Below are 19,502 nucleotides of genomic sequence, written 5' to 3'. Positions count from 1 at the left end.
TTTTAAAGAAAGCTGTGATTTTTTTACTCAGAGCTCTGCATCTTGTTTCTTTTAGATTGAGGAGGATACGTGGCAGAAATACTACCTGGAAGGAGTTGCAAATGAAATGTATACAGAATATCTGTCTAGTGCCTTTGTGGGTTTGTCCTTCCCTGCAGTTTGTGAGTAAGTAGAGATACATATTAATAGACAGAAGTATTTGCCTTCTCTCAAGAGAAGTCTGTTTTTTGCAGGAGACTTTTTCACTTCGCTGAAGTCCTAATGTTGCTACTTCATATGGTATCTAATAAACACTAAAGCAATCAATGCATGGAAGTATCTGAAACATTGTAATGCCTGTTTTCAGAATAGACTTGGAATTAAATGATTGTAAATGAAAGCATGAATGTTTTCAGTGTTGAACAAATTCATCAGCAATCCATTTAAATTGAGTTATTTACTCACAAGTGCTGTTCTATTGTTTCTTCTAATGATTCCCATTCTTTGAACAGTGGTTGTCAGCATCACCATCTTGGCTAATGTACCATTCCAAGGAAACTATTCATTAATTTAAACATACCATTAAGTCATATAACCAGTGTGACACCCAGAGCTCTGTGGAAGTGGTTTCAAATGACTTGTAATAAGTGAAATATGTCAGAAAAGATGTGTCTGTTCTGTTATGAGAAAGGACTACTTGAAGCACATAGTACATAACCATAGCATAAGCCATTCTACAGCTTTATTTCTAGAGACTCAGAATGCTTATATTTGTCCTAGAATGGGTCTATGAATGAGAGATTTGTATGCAAAAGGTTTCTATGACAAATTCTGTGGCCACATGATCAGATAGGTTTAGCACACTCGTATTTCCTCTTTAGTTGGCATTGCCCTTCACTCCAACCATGCCAAAAGGTGACCACCAAGGCTGTGGACAGCTTTTGCTAGGGACTGTTCAAATACTTGATAAGAAACAGACCCTACTCTGAAGAGTTTGATGTTGAACTAGTTAACACAGAAAAAGTTCTGAAAACTCCATTCTTAGAGAAGGAATTAGAAGAAGAAGTAAAATATCATCTCTTATGTAAAGGAGGATGATTTTGCTTCTACTCCTCTAACTTCTCTTCCTTTTCCAATTTTTACAGGGAGCATAAACATAGGTTATGGCATAAAAATGAGGGAGAAACAGCTGTTAGACAAATATCCATTTAAAGATCTGTCTTTGTCTGAGATGTAGCTATGACAGAGCCCAGTCTTCAATTTGCTACTAAAATTAGGGGCTTACAATCCATCCTTCCACTGTGTTAGCCAAACTGTCACTAGGTTACTGAGGGGAAAAGTGTATTACTAAACTACAAAAGTCTGCCTGGATATGTTGAAATAGAAAATCTCATAACATATTACAGAAATGTGTATTATATTCAGAATGAATGGTAATTTGGGCTGTTTACACTACCTACAGTCATGCAAATTAACTCTCCACTGCAAACCATTTTCAAACCTGTTGAGTTTCTATATGAGTTTGCAGAAACATGTGACTGAGACTGTATTTGATATAAAGCTGTCATTCATTTAACTGTGCTGGTAGAATGGAGATAAAATAATCAATAAAGGGTGTTTATTGAGATTTGGAAACATCTAATTTTGGAGGTCTCAGGCATTTGGTTATCTGAAACAGCAAATTGTGTTTACTAGTTTAAATGAAACAAAAAGATTTATCTCAAATTTTTCACCACTTTATAACTCTATTAATTTCAAGTTAATTAAAGCACATTAAAAATTAAAAATTAGTATTGCTTATTAATGAGTTTCGTGCTTATTAATGAGTTTAGGTATTTTCATTACTGTAAGAATTGACTATTCAATTTCCAAAAGAACTGAGGAACAGGAAAAGTCCTTTGCATTGATTTGTGAAGGGGAAATTAAGTCATTGGATAGGCTTAGTGCGTTCAACCACCCATGAGATATACAGACTTTGAGAACAGTTTTTGTAGTGCAACTTTTAAAATTCCTGCAGCCAGTGACATTTTAAAAGTCTGAAACTAAACGAGATGTTCTGCTTTCTTAGGTTATGGGTCTTAATTGCCAGTCTAGGAATGTGATTCTTTGGTAAATAGGCTGCCATACAGTTTGGATAAGAAACATAAAGAGAGTGCAGAGACAGTGGGGATGGGACACTCAATATTGTTGAAGAATTTCAAGCTTTTGGTGTCAACACTTGGGTGAAGAATTAGATGGCAATAGAAGTTAGTATCAGTCTGCAAGTTCTATTTTTAACTATATGTGTGTGTACTAAACGAACATATTCCAAACAATAAATTTTCAGTATGTGAATGTAATTCCTAACATTCTGTGCCCTTGGATATTGCTGGTCCAGGTGTGGATGATGCTGACTGAAGATAAACTAACCAAATTGTCTCCCCCTACCCTGGTTCTAGGCTCACTATTTTCTACCCAAAGTTTTCCTAATGAGACTAGCCATCTATGGATTGACACTTGGCCTAGCAATGGAAGCAGCATAATGAAATGTGTGCACTCCTCTTAATATTTATTAAATTAGACATATTTCCTGTTTGTTATTCAAGAAATTGAATATTATCAGTTCAGTAGCCAATTCCTTGTTTTCAGTTAAGTATGTGATTGATACAAAGTATGAATAATATTGCTTAATTTGTGTAAAGAAGATAAATATTATTGACATATATGCAAAAATATTAAGAACACTGAAGTAAGGAAGTTGGTAGAAAAGCAGGGAGCACTGGAGAAGTTAGTGTATGATCAAGAAAATGGCAGCCATCTAATTGAAAGATCAGCCCAAGAATCACTCATGACAAATCTGTACAACAGAAAGCAAGTAGCATTGACTTTGCATACATTTCAAGGGTAAAATTGAAAAATAATTTCTAGTTATGAAAAAACTCAAAAAGTCACTTTCTTTGTTTTCACAGAGCCCCTTAGCTTGAAGTTAATGGTGGTATGCTAACTCACAATTTTGCAAGTCTGTGAATATCACCCTTAAGTTGTTTTAATAAATAGCCACTTCAACAGACTTTTATGACTGAAAAAAATGTATATTACAGTATCAGAATGTAATTCCCATATATTGATCACAAATTGCTTCCGCTCATGCTGTTCCCCAAGGACAATAGTTGGAAAATAGTGACTTATTAATAGTGTACTCTCACTTTATTTCAGTATATACATATTTTTCTAAGGAGTGCACACTACAATCAACAAATATTTGAAAAAATTACCTCAAAACATCCACAACTATAGCCAGGTGCAATTTTGTGTTGTGTATCATGGCCTTTATTATTATTGCTTAAGTAGACTTCGTATGACAATGTGTTGGTGGTTGTGCTATTGTTATCAACTTCTCAGTTTATATTTTTAGGATCGTATGGGTTAATTATCTTCAAAATAGAAAGATCTTAACATATATTCTGTGTATCCCTAATGGAAAAAATGGGGAAAGATCTTAGCGTAAGTTCTCAAAGAAAATACATTCCCCACGGCCTTCTCTACATATATGTGATGCTGGTTGTGAAAAAAGACTTGACTCTTGGCCTCTTCTTTTCCTGCAGACTGGTGTTTGCGAAACTAAAGCTCTTAATGATAGCCATAGAATACAAGTCGGAAAAACGCGAAAGCAGGTATGTCCAATCCCTCCAGCTCTTGAAGTTCTGGAATGCACCGCCAAGAATTTTGCTTGCCTTTTCTTTTTTTTTTTTTTTCCAGAATGAACATAGCTATTCTTTGAAACATTTCAGAATATAATTAGCATGCCATCACATTACAGCATTTCACATAGCACTGAAAGGCGCTTATTTCTGCCTTATTTCCTCCCTGAAATAAATCCAAGTCAGAACATTTAGTAGAAGGTGGAGAGACAGTAATACATATGTCCCATCTCTAGAAGCACGGTTAATTTTTACTTAGGGAAAAGCTAACAATTTTTTGTTCCTAATGTATCACTTCTAACCAGAGGTCCAACTTACTTTACTGAAAATGGAAAAGTGAAAAACAGATGTCATATCAAAATTCATTATGGTTATGTGTATTCTCAAAATACAAATTTAGCCTTGAAATTACCAACTGGCTGGCTACTTTCCTCAACCAGAAAGAAAAAAATTCACTGTTATTAGTACAGCGTTTCTTGCTTTTTTTTCATACAAAAGTTCATAAAAATCTGATTGACATTGGAATCAAACTTCCATCAACTAGTCTGTCAGTGCTGTAAACAATACTCATTTTTGCATAACAAAAATGTTATAAATGTTGTCTGCAACATGTAGAGGAACATTTAATAAAAATATTACAGTACTGACTCTGGATGAATATAATTTTCCTCTTTCCAAAGTTATATTCTGTGCTGCTGCAGTAAACCTGGAATGATATGTATTAATTCATCTTATTATTGGCATTTAATTACTTTTTAGTGGCCAAAAGACACTTTTGAGTGAATTGTTTCTCCTCACAGGAGAGCTGATTCTGTCATTTGAACTCATGCCACAATTTCTGAGGTTTTGCAAGTTTATTTTAATGTTTAATAATGTCATAATTTTTCTTTATTAAAAATATGTTTAAAACCTATATTGGGCATTTGACATGGAAAATGCGATGTTACAACTGCTTAAAAGAGTATTTCCATGCCTGATAGTTGATTTTACTTGTTTCTTTCCTATGTTACAAAGTGAAATGTGAAGTGGTGTATGTGCTATTGGATATTATTTTTGTTCAGACTATGCTTTTTTGTTCACACTATACTGATTAAGAAATCCTTTTTTTTAAAATATATTTTTTAAAATGTGTTCAGCTCCTATGGACTCTTAAAATACTTTTCCATTGAATGATCTCATTCTACATTAGCTAATGTAAAGCCAATGATCTCTTCTTCTGTCTCTAGAAAAAGGAAAAATTGATAGTAATAGCAATGGAATTATTTATCAGATTTTGTTTATCCAGTATTTTAAAAAAAAAATTGTTTCTCTTTTTTCTCCTAAGAATTATTGCCCAAATTTAGGCTGTCATTGCTTCAGTTATAATTTACTTACATAAGTGCTAATATTACAGTCTCTTTCAGTAATAACAGATAGTTCTTGGCTTCTATATCATTCTTTGCACTAACTTCAGTGGGAGTTGGATTGAGTTCTTAATCACAAGGTGATGCAGAGGATCCCACAAAAAGTAACACAATGTGATACAAACATATATTCCTTCTTACTTAAAGCCACACAGGTAACAGTTTGCAATTAATTAATTTAGTAGGGAAAAAAGAGCCTAAAATTGCAGGAAACAATAGTAACAGAGGGATATTAACAACTTGATTTTGTGAATATGTACGTAACAAAAAGAGGACGTATAAGATAGATATTCACATTTTCTTATAACCCTGATCCACAGCAATATCTGCTGATTTTGTTAACCAGTGATAATTATATAGTCACTGTTTGGTGAATCACAGAGCTACCTGTAACATATCTTTACTGTTCTACTTGTTCCTGTGCTCTTCAACCCAAATATGTTAACTACATATTTGTGGTTTTCTGATCTAGAGCCTTTTAGTCTAACCAGAGAGGTAATGGAACAAAACTTAAGTTTCTCACTTTGTAGGTATACTTGTATTTCCTTGCACTCTTATTAAATGAAAAGATGGGGAATTAAGATAAAAAGTTAGAATAACATGTTTTAGAAGTGCAAGCTCTTTTTGAACAAGATAAATTTGTCATTTTCCAATTATATTTGTTGATGTTGACATTGAAAATATTTTATTCTGCTCATATCTAAAGTTCTTCATAAAGATGAAATGGCAACTGGTTATGGGTATCCTTTTAAACTTTCAATCTTTATGAGAGTGACCAACAGTAGATATGTGCTGATTTTATGATTGTCGTTTGCATCCATATTTAGTAAAACTACTGAGAGGTTTTTTTATATAGTTTACAATTCAGAGGAACAATGTTAAATGTAACTAAAAGTTTAGAATGTCACCTAGGTGGCACCCTTTTATTAAGAGGTAATATTTCCTGCCATAATGGAGACAGGTCTCGGAATAGTATTTTCAGGAGCAGAGGAAATTTTCAAAGCATTCTTTGTGCTTAAAGGATGAGAAGCTTCAAGAGTTCAATTTTTGTTATTAGCCAAAATAAAATATCTATAGCAGTAAATTATGTATCTGATTTTTTTACTTAACACAGAGAGGTTCCTTTTAAGATTAGTTTCATCTGCCATCATCACTTTACACTCAGAGCTAAAGCAGTGTAAAGTGGATTCAGAAGTGGTAATGGGAGGTCATTCTAAATTTCTTAATACTCTTTGTAAATTTTCAACTCAGTGTTAAGGATAAATAGTCCCATCCCATTCAATGCAGACTTGTATTTGACTTTGTTGATACCCTTATTACATGTAGAATGGTATAAATACTAATTTACCTGAGCACTTTTTTTTTTCCCAGGCAGTCACTTAAATGTCAGTTTTCTAAAGCTTTTTTGTTTACAGTCAAATTCTGTTAATTCCACCATAGGGAATTTGAGATCAGTAGAAATAATAAATTATCAGAACTCTATCCAAGCTAATATTGCTGTACAAGTTAGCAGTAGCTGAGCTTCCTGCTTGCAGATGGGCTTTTTCTTCTTGTTTTCCTCGTTACTAATAAAGCTACCCAAAACAGTAAGCACACCTTGATAGCATGTTTTGTTAAGATTAGGTAGTTAATTATAAACAATTTATGATTGTACAGGGTTGCTTAAAAGCAGATATTCAAGCCTAAATATAGGTAATATAGTCATAGATATGATAAATGTAAATCAGTTGTCATGTAATCGGTAAAGTATCTACAGTCTTTTTAGGCAACCGTTCCTCATCAACATATCTTAAAGATTAGTAAAAACAGCTATGATTAGATTTTTTTTTAACCTTTCCTTTTATATATTTAATAATGTTTAACCTGCTCCTCAGGTATCAAAGAAGCCTGAGTTTACAAAACTCAATTTAGAGGGTTTCTGACAAGTTACTAAGGTCTGCACTTTAGTAGTTCCAGGTCACAATATGACTTAGCCATTCCTTCAACTGTAATTAGTATCTGGGAATGTTGTAATGCATTATTAAGAAGAGGAAGCCCTTAAATAAATTTTTGTGCCCCTGATAAAAGCCAAATATTTTAGCTTAAAATTTGTCTTTCTTAATTCATTTAGGTTTTGGTTATTTTATAGAAAAATGCAAAGGGAACATGGAGAGCATGAACCTGAAAATGTCCCTAAGTTGAATGTATAGCAAAAAATAACAGTTCAAAATGCAGACATTCAAACTCCTTATCTGAAATCTCTTTTAGAGACATTTCTGCCTTCCTTTTTCCCCTGTATTTTTTTCCACACGAGTAAGCAAGAAGGAAAGCCTAACATGGATTCTTCCCTCCTGCAACCCATTTATACTCCTCTTGTAAAATTTTCTCTTGTCTATCCATATATTTGTTCTCATTCTCAGCAGAAAAACCTTTAAGCCTTGAAGACTTTTGAATAAAGGGTTTTTTTGCTTTTGCTTTGGTGTCAGTTGATTTCTTATCAAAGTGTTTGATTTGCAATTTTTTTCTTGTCGTTTGCAGAAGCCGAAAGCGGTATGCCCTCTTCGTTACCTTTCCTTCCAACCTCAATCCTACCTTCACTCCTTCTAACTTCAGGACTAATTCCTTGCCAAGAACACAGGAAGATAACATCTTTGTCTATCTTTCTCTGTATATGCACACACATATATACATACATATATTCATCTGTCTATGTGTGTGTGTATATATATATCTGTGTGTATAATTATATATGAGCCCCCAGTCTCAAAGAGGAGAGAGAATAGCATTTTGTCTCTCCGTTGTTTCTTGTGATTCAAGCACTAACTTCTTTGCAGGAAGTATAAAATTAAACAGCATAAGTTTTTTAGGCCTTTTTTTCCCCCTTTTGGAATCATTGGTGTATCAGAGTGTTGCATTCGAAAAGCAGACTTTACTGTTAACATCTGTCCTCTTTTTTCATTTGTACTGTCCCATGACGATGTATATTTCGTCTTTACCAGCCCTTGTGCTGCCATATTGTCTTCATATTCACACCTTCATTGATGTCCTTCTTTCCCCAGAGTCTTCCTTCAAAACATGTCTTACAATACAGTAGTTCGTGTTCTCTTGCAGTCTCATCTTCCATTAACAACAACCAAATAACTGATTCTTTGCATTGCTGGTCCTGTTTTGAGTCCAGTTATTCATAATACAGTACTCATTAAAGCTGTTGTACTGTTCCAGTGAAATTGCCATGGATAGTTTGTATTGTATGTCACATTCATTTTAATGACATTAATTGAACTCATTTACGAAGATGTTACTGTATGTATTTTGTTTCTCAACTGTGGGTTGGGTTTGTTTGGTTTTTTTTTTAGATGGCATGTTTTACATTTTCTTTTGGTATACCATGCTCTGAGCCCCTCTCTAGTCTACATTCTATCATACTGCTACTGGTTTGGATGAAGTAAACAGGGCATACTCTTCCTTGTCTCTCCTCATCTCTCTTCCCTCGCACAGCTTTTTTTCGTAATTGCTTATAGCATTCTGTCTGTCAGTGGTGGTCTTTGGAGATCTGTTATCATTGTCCAGACACTTCAGTTTCCTTCTTCATCGTTCTCTCTAAACTTTACTTTCTATGTCTGTTCTGTTGCATATGTTGTGTTATATGTATTTAAGTTTTAGTCTTATTCTCCTATGGTTTCTGAGTAGATGTGTGATAAGAGAGGTGGCTTCCTGTCAGTTTGGCATTGATATGATCCAAATGCAGAGAAGTTACTGCAACACTTAGCATCTTCAAGGATCTGCAGCTGTTGCACCTCTACTTTGCTTCTTGCTTTTAAGTATATATTATCTTGTGGTGAAGGCATGTTAAAGCTGGCATGATGAGCGATATGGAGAAGTGTTGTACCAAGTGAAGTTGCTTGCTCCCAGAATAAAGTATTCTGTTATGCTTTGTTGTACTGATAATCAATCACTTCTAGAATCAGAAGGAATAACTTAATTGTTTCCAAGTGTATTGAATTCACCATCTGTTTAACTAGTTTGGACTATGCTCCAGTAAAATACCTCATGCACATCCTGTAAACCATGACTTAGGTACTATTGTAAAGAATTTAACTCCTGGGAGCAACCTTTTATATGCTTGTAGTAATTAAGCTTTAATACACTGTAGCATGTAATGTGCACTGTGTCTTTTGCCTTGTATTCTTTTTAGTGTCTTACTGGATTTTGCTGTGTAGAGCAATATGGATCTGAGTTAATGTCAATGACAGAGCCCAGAAGAAGGAAGCAATACTAATGAGTTACAATCAGTGTGAAACTGGTATGTGCACAACTCCCACTGTGGGATTTGTGCACCTACTCTCACACTCCAAAACATACCCTGAAACAAAAAATATTATCTCCAACTAATTCTATAGTTGGATGAATGACATGGTGTGTTTTAAAAGGCCGCTATGCTAATAGTGCTGCTTTTTATCTGGGCATAGCATGAAACAATCAAGAATAATAGCTGGTTTTGTTTAAAAGTGTGGTAGCTATAGTCAGTAATACCATATAGTCTTGTTTTAGATAATGTAGGCATAGTACTTAAAGAATATTGTATCTTCCTGATGATTTTGCTACTGTTTGAGTTGCACGGGGAATGGTACAGTACATCTACCACAAGGTTTAAAACAGTTGTTACAGCTTTTGTCATTTGTTTAGTCAAAATTTTGCTGTTTGTGTTTCATTTAATTCAACAATTAATATTTTTTCTTTAGAAAAGGAGGATGATAGTCACATGGGTAGCAATAAAGCTGAAAACAAACAAAAAAATCAATCAAGCAAACACCCAAAACCCAAACAACTGACCAAAAAAAAAGTAGTATTAATAAGTCAGAGAAGTTTCCTTGATGCAGGGCTGAGCTGTTCAATTGGTCACTGGTAATGGGATTCCTCTCACCTAAATGTCTAATCTCCTTTTAGTTATCTAGACTTATTCCATGATTCAGGGAAAGAGAGAGACAATTCTTAAATGCATCTTCCATTTTAAGACAGATGAGAGGAATCTCACATTTAGTGCTGCCTAAATGTAACCTTGAAAGTAAGAACAAACAGAAATAGTATATAACTGAGACAGTGACAAGGAAAATTGTTAAAAGGACTTTTCTGATGTAGAGAACTACAGGAAACATTTTTCATTCTACTGAAACTTTTGTATGCTGAATATTTATTAGAAGTAATGTTTTAAATATTCTAATAATATGAAAAGATATCAGCCATCAAATTTTCTAATCACATTTCAGCCCAAGAAACATAATTTGAGTCCAATATGTGTAACATTTGAGAGCAGGAGACAAAAATCACCCAACATCGAAAATGAGTAAAAAATAAATAGATAGAGGGAATTCGTCCTACCCCAAAGTGCCAGTTCACAAACTGCCCTACAGTTCAAACCTCCAAGTGTCAGGTTCTCCATCAAGTATCTGTAAGTTCAGGAAAACATGGAAGATCTTCAATTAGTAATCAAAACCTTAGCTCACTTATAATGCTTTAAAGGAACACTAAAAAGGAATATATAGGAAGTATTCTCTAGCTAGATCAGGGTATTGTCAGTCATCCATGCCCTACTGGAAAGGTATTGAGCAATGCTCATGTTCTGGGGTAGTTTCAGGTAGAAAAGAACAAATCAACAAATATTTACATGTATCTATGTTTTATTGAAGGTAACACATATACTTTAAAAATCAGAAAGATATAATCCAAAAAATATGTTGATCACAATTAACACACAGTGAATTATGAACAGATATCTGTTCTCCATTGACATATGAAAAAGTCATCACGTCCTATCTTAACTTTTCATTGTGTAAATGAAACCATAAACATTCATCTAGAATTTTTGTGACCACATTTAAATTTTCCTTTTTTTTTTTCAATTGTGCATCTCAGATGTGCACTGATTGCCATTTGTGTTTCACGTGTTTATATTTCTGTCAGTCTGGGAACTCATTTTCAGCTGAATAGATAGTATTCCTAATTCTTTCCTGAGCTTTAGTTGTTCAGTGTCAGGTTGGGTGGGGCTTTGAGCAATCTGTTCTACTGAAAAATGTCCCTGACCATAGCATGAGGGTTGGAACTAGATGATTTTTAAAGATCCCTTCCAAAATAAACTATTCTATGATTCATTCTGTGAACTGAATTCAAGGATGATTTCCACATTTTTGGTGTGTGACATTTTCATTGCTCTTGGATGCCTGATCTTTAATCTAGTTACAACGTGAATCTTCTTTAGCAAATGAACTAACTTTTGCAGAGGTTTCCAAACTGCATATTCTATTCCACAAGTGGCTTCCAAATTGTAGTATTATCAACAAGTAATGGAATAAGTTCATGTTGGTGAAGGACATTAAATTCCTATTAAACACATTAAATCATATTTAATTTACATGGTTGTAATTGCCATGTGTTCTAAATGTTCATGTGTGAAGGAGCAAGCAATCATGTGAGCCCTACCAGGAAAAGTTTTATCCTGAGGAATGTATTTCTGGAACTGGAATCCTTAAAGAATTATGGCTGAATGGTTTTTTTTGAACTTGCTATTACTTGATTACTTTCTGAGGTAATCTAAACTAGAAATCTTATAGAATTATAACATTTAATCAAGATTTCAGAAGCTTTTAAAATACTTGGCCTTCCTTTCTTAATTTCATAAGCTGATTTAGGAGATTAAAAAATTAAATTGTATTTTATGATAAAAACATGTATTTGGAAAAATCAGAAGTGTAGTTTTCAATAATACTTTTTCTGATGTATGGCACGGATTGCATATTAATTAGCTCTAGGTATTGTTATTAAACCTAATGAGTTGCTGTTCTTTTTTCCCCTTTTCCTATGTCTTCCTGTATCTGCAAAACTTTTCATCCTTGGAGATACATAAAAATGAGACATTAGCTGAAGCTTGCTTTCTTAAAAGTCCAATTTAGTTTGCCATGTACTTAGCTTCTCAACCACAGGGATATATATATATATGCATATTTTCATATTAAACAAATACATGCATCTCTAAATAACTGATAGATGCATCTTCTTTGTATACTAATAAGACTGTTTTGTTTTTCTCTGTGCTGTTTGTTCTCCATATTCTACTATTTTAATTCAAACATTTCCCTTGCTGTACATATTAGAATGAGTGCTTATCAAAGCATAACTTTAGCTAATGATACTACAAGTGTCATAAGAAATAATTCAGTTCCTGCTTTAATAAGCAGTGTGTTTAATAAATCCATATAGACTCAGTAGAAATTGCTCATGATTTTGGTCTGGTTATATATTAGTGTGTATATAAACCCAAAGCTTTATGAGGTTTTGCTGTAACTCTTTGCTAATAGCAGTGATGGGGCAAATTAATTTTTATTCCCTATGGAAGATTTTGCTGCTGGGGTCATGCTGCATTAATTGTGATCAAATCTATATTTTGTGGCTATTTGTATTTGTGAAAATAAGTATGTGTGAATGAAGTATAAGATCTGACAAAAATAAAGTCTATACGCTGACCCATCTGAATTGATTTAATGTGTCTCAGAAAACCTCGAGATACAAAATTGTGCTCAAAATACCTTACAGCCTAAATGAAGCCAGTTACTTCTGATTTAAGATTGTATTCCATGCATCTTAAAAGAACTGCTTCATTTGCTCATTACTTTGTCAAATTTTAAGTATTGTTATGAGGAGTGAACATTTATACATCTAATGATTACCTCAGTTTGTGGAGCTTGGGTTGTTGAGTTTTGAGTAGGATTTTTTACTCTTTGGTATGGTTTATCTCCAAGAATTGTATTGAGATAAAAAACTAACCTGGTCTATGTAAAGAAATGTGTTCATCTCTTTTCACTGAAAAGCAGTAATAGTTAAGTGATTAAAGAATCAAATGAGATAAAAGCTATTTTTCTGACAGAACAGTACCCATTCGTACCTAAGAAAAATAGCCAACCCAAACTATATTACGAGTCTTTACATGTTTTAGAAGAAACAGTATAGCAAATAAATGAGATTAACATGGTTAGGAGATTTTTGAGTTTAACAGCTAAATTCTCAGCATAATGGCAAGATTAAGGATGAGCAGACAGGGAAAGGGAAACGTGGAGACTGAAGTATAGATGCAGTTATGGACATGATACAAAGTTTTGACAGAAAGACTTTGGAGATTTAGTGGCAGAAAGATTCTCTCCTGGTTCTTGAGAAGACTTATCTAGGCTGAGGTAGGCTCGCAGGTTTAAGACAAGCATTTTCAACTTTTGTCTGTGAGTACTGGCAGAGCGTACGTCTCACCTCCCTTAACCATGGCTGGTACAGGGTTCTCTGTAAGTGCTAGTAAGTGCTCTGTGGGCTCAAGAGACAAAAGCTTGTGCAGGAAATATAAATTTTCCAACCTCTTTGTGATCTGAACGACTGGTTTCATATGAAACCAGGGTGATTTCCTTGGTTTTTTGTTTTGTTTTTTTGCTTGTTTATTCTTTGTTTTTTTCTTGTTTGGCTTTAGGGTGTTTTGTTTTTTCTCTTGGTTTGTTCTTTTTTTTTGTTTGGGGTTTTGTCTGTTTTATTCCATTTTAAAACCTGTGAAAATGCATTTTAAAACTGGATAAGGTAAATGTTTTTGTCGCAAGTGCAACCATTAAGCCCAATTGACTAACAAAAGAAATACTAGGTCTGACACTGGATGATAAATACTAGATGATAGTAGTTGATAATAGATGATACTAGTTTAGCTGTGTAGCTTTATTTCATCTCACTTATCTGTGTGCATAATGTACATGTTATTTACATCATCACATTTAATTTTTTGCAAATATTACTAAAGTGTGCTATGGAGATGAACCTGCTTTCCATAGTGATATCTTCCAATTTCTGTAGTTCTCCTCTCCTTTTTTATTACAAAGCTTGAAATTGTGAATGAAGGAAAAGGAAGGATATCTGGGTAGATGCTTTCCTTGAGATTTAATTTCTGTTTGAACCTCTGCCAAAGAATAACTGTGTGAGAGTGAGATAATAATTTAAACCAAACCTTTCACAGATGACCTCTGATTAGGTGTTCCTTATTTTGGGCATCAGAGACTGGGCTTTTGGAAATGTGGAGCATTCTTCTTACAGCAAAAGTCCCTAGAAAGTGTATATGGAGCTACATAATGCTAAACACTTAGAAAAAGATGGTCTGCAGGCATCCCAAGTTAATAACTGCTATACCTCATAGTGACTTGATCTCTCCTCTGTAAAATGGGATAATACTATATCTTCATTCTTCTTGTGAAGTAAATTATGTATTTGTGAATCTTTTCCATGCTGTAATGATGAACACTGCAGAAAAACATGTAAGAAAAGTATGATCCTGATTTTAAAGAGATAAATTACATGAAACCATGCCCCAAGTAATGACAGTAAAACACCTCTCAATGAAGTTCCAGATTGTGAGAAGGAATATTAAATTAGGAATTGTATCATAATGTCTACATAATGGCAGCTGAATTATGACTGTATGACCAACCTTTTACTTCTGAACTCATGAGTGCTTTATTTTGCAGCCTACATATTCTTGTCATAGGGCCTTGCAGCTTGTGGAATTACACAAAACAGTGTGCTCATATATCTTTCAGATATATTTTTGTCATATTAATTTATTCCTAATGTATAGAGAATAAATAACATATTGAATAAGAGATGTACTGAGACCAATTTTCCCTACAAGAAAAACTTTGGACCTTCAAAGTTTAGTAATATATGTCTGTTCACAAATGTGGTTTTTTTATTTTTGTGTATATATCCTTCCCTAATATCAATTTTTGCTAAATCTGCAAGGTATTAATTTACTGGTAGTCTTTATTTACTCTAAATTGCACATCAATGCCATTACTACATTTCGAGTTAGAAAGGCTAAGCTTTAATAAAAGACAAAAAAGAGAGAACTTGTGAAAGTTTTAGAAAGTCAAAAGCTTAGTTGTATTAAACATAATAAAACTTATTGGAAAATATATTTACATTTATTTATATATGTATATTCATATTTAGCGTGTTACTGTGCAAAGTGCCTTACCTAAAATCTAGAGTTAAATTATTATAAAAATAAAGAAGATATTTCTTAGAGAGACATGGAGTACCTCACTTCTTGATAGCAGTTTGTAATTTCCTTCATCGAATTTAGCTGAGGGTATTCTGTCATTGTGGTTGGGTTATTTTTGTTTCATGGCTGCATAGCAATGTTTTAAAAATTTTCTATTCGTTTTATGTTTTTTCAGCTGTCGTGACTGGTTGTCTTGTACCATTCCCCTTGAGTGTATGTGTGTGTTTATTATTTTAAAGAATAACATTATATGTCCAGATAGGGGTCCCATTAACTTTTTTTTTCACTAGAAATTGGCAAAAATTTGCATTGAAGGGTTTAGCTTCATAAAGGATATTTTGTGTTATTACTGAGTGGTGGTTGCTGGTTCTTCCCTTTTCACCATATTGTGAATTTTTCACCACTTTGCATGACAGAGCAAGAAAACAGCAATGCTCAGCTTCACACTTCATGTTTCTGAGAGGCTTTTGTGTAGTCTATATTTAAAGCAAAAACATAAGAAAACAGACATAAACACTTACATGATGTGATTATAGGCAGAGGCATGTGATTGTCTCCAATTAACGTTTTTGTAAAAAGCATGTGAAACTGTTATTTGACTGGAAATTTCAAGGAAGATGGCTTAAAATTTCCTTGCAACCTTTCCTAACTAGTGGGTCCCCTATAACAGAATCAAATAAAGTAAATTTAGAACATTCCGTTAAAAATAGTTTAAACTTATGGTTTTGTTGGTTTTGTTCTTTTTTCACTGAGCAGTATATTAATCAATCCTGGAAACCACGTCAAGATTCAAGAAGGTACCTTAGGATTCTTCATTGCAAGTGATGCCAAAGAAGTAAAAAGGTAAATCATGTGTTTTTATCTTTAAATTTAAACATATATATTTAATGTCAGTTTGTTTCTTTACATGTAGATGCCTCACTTAATTTGCCCTATTATCTGATTCTCAGGGAGAATTGAGTTGTCACTGTAGTGAACCAAACGTATATATATGAAATTTTCTTAATTAGGGTCCTAAATATCAAGGAAATTAAATAATTTTGCAGCAGATATGAAAAGAAATAAAGAGGCTGGTAGAAGACAGGGATTACAGTTTTGTCTGAGTTTCAGGTTTAGAGAAGTTCTTATTTACATAGACTTTAGCAAATACTTGATGTAAGCAGGCTACTGTAATTGCATTAGCAAAATAATACTTATGTTCTTGTCATTTTTCTTTAATGGAGCTACAAATTCTATGGCCTCATAATAATAAGTCAAATTACAACAGTGCACTATATTCCAACCAGCTATATTCACAGGCTCATTGTACTTGGCTGTACTAGATTTGGGATGAATGAAAAAGAGTTTTATGGTATTGTGTTTAGGACCAAATGTGTGTATTATTGTTTGTTAGGATCATTATACGTTTGGAAAGAACAAAAGAGAATTGTGACAAAATAATTTTTAAAAGGAAGAATTGTTGAATGTCTGTAGGAGTTAAAAAAAAAAGATTAATATTTGCAGCTGAATGCCTCCTCATAATTTGTATATTTGTTATGTCATGCCATCAAAATCAGATTTTTACTTGATGTTCTCCATGAGCTTGCTATTTTAACTAAATCCTACATTTAAAATGGTGAAATATTCAAACTATACACTTCATTAAGTTCTAAAATTTTTAGGTTTAAATTACAGTGAAATAAGCAATGCATGTTTACCATGAATCTTTAAAGAAAGTCAAAACATCAAACCAATGAAATCAGAGAACTTGAGTTCTGTTTGTGTTGAAAGAGCTAAGATATTTTTTGGCTAGGGTAAAGCATATAGAACAGAACAGCAGTGCTCCTGACCTCTCATATTTCTAGCACCATCTCTGGAGTATGTGCATCCTGCACTACTTCAGGTGCACTGCCTTTCAGCATAGAGTTCTTCTCCTCTCTGGTGCTTTTCTCCAGTTGAATACACAGAACTGTTTTCATATTGCTTTACCTAGGTGCTGGTTTTCTTTCATTTATAAGGCACCCTCCAAGGATTTTTTTTCAGACTGCAAGAAAAATGTCATGATATTTTTAACAGGGAGAAGTTGACTGTGTTTAGGGAAATTTTTCACATCATTCATCTATCATGTTTTATCTAATACCAAGCATGAAACAGGATTTCCAATTCTGCCTGGCTTTTTGCAGAAGGCTTGGTTTAGAAACATCCTGCCTCCCTTACCACATTTCTTAGCTGTTCTTTGCAAAGCAAATGGTTATCAGATGTGTTTCAACTAACAAAGCCAATTATGAAAAGTGTTCATTTCATCCTTTTGAGCTATGAATCAGAGTCGGAAAAATGTTCTAAAATTGAGGGGGTTCGGAGGGGGACAAATAAATTTTTAATAAAACAAAATTAAACATGTTATGTACCTGAAATTCAAATTAAATTATTCTGATTTTTTGTTAATGAAGAAATTCCAGCTCCCTTAAGCTAAATCTATTTCTATATCCCAGAATGAAATATAACATACAATGTTCAATTACTCTTCCTGCCAGAATCACTTTTACATTTTTAGAAAAACAGTTTCCCATTAGAAGCAATTATACCTAGAAACAATTATGCCTTGGTAAATAGCTTCACATAAAATGTCAAGTGTTTAAATAAAACACAAACTATATGAATTACATCTTTATTATTCTTTATTCATTTAAATGTTAGTACTATGATCAGAAATCCATATGCTTCAAATCCACTTAATTCACTCCAATTATATAGAATGATAATTTTATTGCAGCAATCACTTCAAGTATTTGCTCTTGGCTTTGGACATAGGATTGAAGGTACTCTAGGACATTTGTCCTGAAGTGAACTTCAGAAACACGGTCTCTAGAAATCACACAGAATCACAGAGAATCAACCAGGTTGGAAAAGACCTCTGAGATCATTGAGTCCAACCCATGACCCAACACCACCCTGTCAACTAGATCGTGGCACTAAGTTCCACATCCAGTCTCTTCTTAAATACCTCCAGGGGTGGTGACACCACCACCTCCCTGGGCATCCCATTCCAGTGTCTGATCACTCTCTCTGTAAAGAATTTCTTTCTTGTGTCTAACCTTTACCTCCCCTGGCACCTCTGTCCGGTGCGTGTCACGAAGTTTTGTGAGGTAATATTTGTGGTAGTTAATTCTTGTTCAATAAAGGGGCTTACAGCTGGATTGGGGAGAAATTGTAAAAATTTGAGGAATTTTTCTCTTCCTGGCTTATTTCTTGGCATCAACTCATGGTTTGAAACATGTTTTATTCTCATTTCCTTGGATGTAATTTGTTTACTTTCTGGTGGAATGTGAATATCTTGAAGAACAGAAACTTTCTGCAGCAAAGTATACAAATGCTTAGAGAAGGCTTTTTCATTTTACATTTTGCATTTTAGAAATAAGGCAATGTCACAGCTTGAAAGAGTAATCTTCCTGGAATTTTCTTAGAGAAATTAAGTGTGCTACGTTTAGGACTTGTATCTTCCATCAGCAGTTTCATGCTATATTGATTTTAGAAGTGTTAATAACATTCAGTGAGGTTTCACTGCAATTTATATTTGTATTCCCTGGTTCATATCTTGTATGCTAGACCTGCTTTCTTTCTCCTGATGGGCCACTTAACTACCAGGGTCATTTTTCAGAGGTGTAAAATAACTTAGATAAATTTTTAACTATTTAAATTAGGTATCTAGTTTCTCTCTCTGACCATTTCCTTTATTATAGTTCTACCTGTGGTGACCATACTCTACTTAATTTAGAAGAAATAGTAGTGATCATCCTAGCTGCAGCGCCAAAGGGTGTGTTTAATCAGAGACTGCGTATTAATATTGTTTATTTTTCTTTTTATATTTCGGACTGTAGATTGTTCTGTTTCAGAGACCTCCCTACTGTTGTAGCAATCCAACCATCCAGTACTGTCAGCAAAAGCTATGGGTGGTCGCAAAGTGGCAGCTTTGCTTCTTACTGCCAAAAATTGTATTGAGAAGTATGCAATGAGGGGGGTCGGGATGATAGGCAGGGAGCTGACCTATGCTGAGCATGGACAAATACAGGGAAATAAGCAGGTTAAGAAAGTATGTTTAATTTGTTATGCCAGCAAGAATCCTGCTAAACTGTATCTGTCTAGCTAGAGGCCAGCTGTGTGTGTGATCCTCATGAAATGTGTCATAGCAGCCTTACATGATATGTTGACTTGACAGGCATGATTAAACTCTCCTCTGGGCACTCTGATACATATTTATTAAATTGGAATTTTTTTTTTTAAATCTTATATAAAGTAAAAAGTTTATCCTTTCCCTCTTTCTTAGTTCTCCTTGTGCTTTACCTAGTGGTGAGCCATTTGATAGAAGAGTAGAAGTCCGTGAACAAAAATGTTAAATAGAGACCTAGA

The 19,502-nt window shown here is 33.8% G+C and overlaps 1 protein-coding gene across 33 annotated transcripts in view; it reads left to right on the top strand.

Moving 5' to 3' along the window:
- The window catches only part of KCNMA1 (potassium calcium-activated channel subfamily M alpha 1), a 460,281-nt gene that overhangs the window by 331,727 nt on the left and 109,052 nt on the right, over positions 1 to 19,502 (top strand). For 19 of the 33 annotated variants that reach the window (XM_051800818.1, XM_051800820.1, XM_051800819.1 and 16 more), the window contains 4 exons: positions 56 to 165; positions 3,564 to 3,632; positions 7,580 to 7,591; positions 15,873 to 15,959. In XM_051800818.1, coding sequence (XP_051656778.1) covers positions 56 to 165; positions 3,564 to 3,632; positions 7,580 to 7,591; positions 15,873 to 15,959 — 278 coding nt within the window. The remainder of the gene's footprint in view (positions 1 to 55; positions 166 to 3,563; positions 3,633 to 7,579; positions 7,592 to 15,872; positions 15,960 to 19,502) is intronic. The other 14 variants (XM_051800821.1, XM_051800829.1, XM_051800828.1 and 11 more) reach the window with 1 other exon arrangement.

Source organism: Manacus candei, unplaced genomic scaffold (genome assembly GCF_025592945.1).
Source record: "Manacus candei isolate 608988 ecotype Guabito, Panama unplaced genomic scaffold, ASM2559294v1 h1tg000050l, whole genome shotgun sequence".
NCBI lineage: Eukaryota > Metazoa > Chordata > Aves > Passeriformes > Pipridae > Manacus > Manacus candei.
This window is presented reverse-complemented; position numbering and strand designations above follow the sequence as displayed.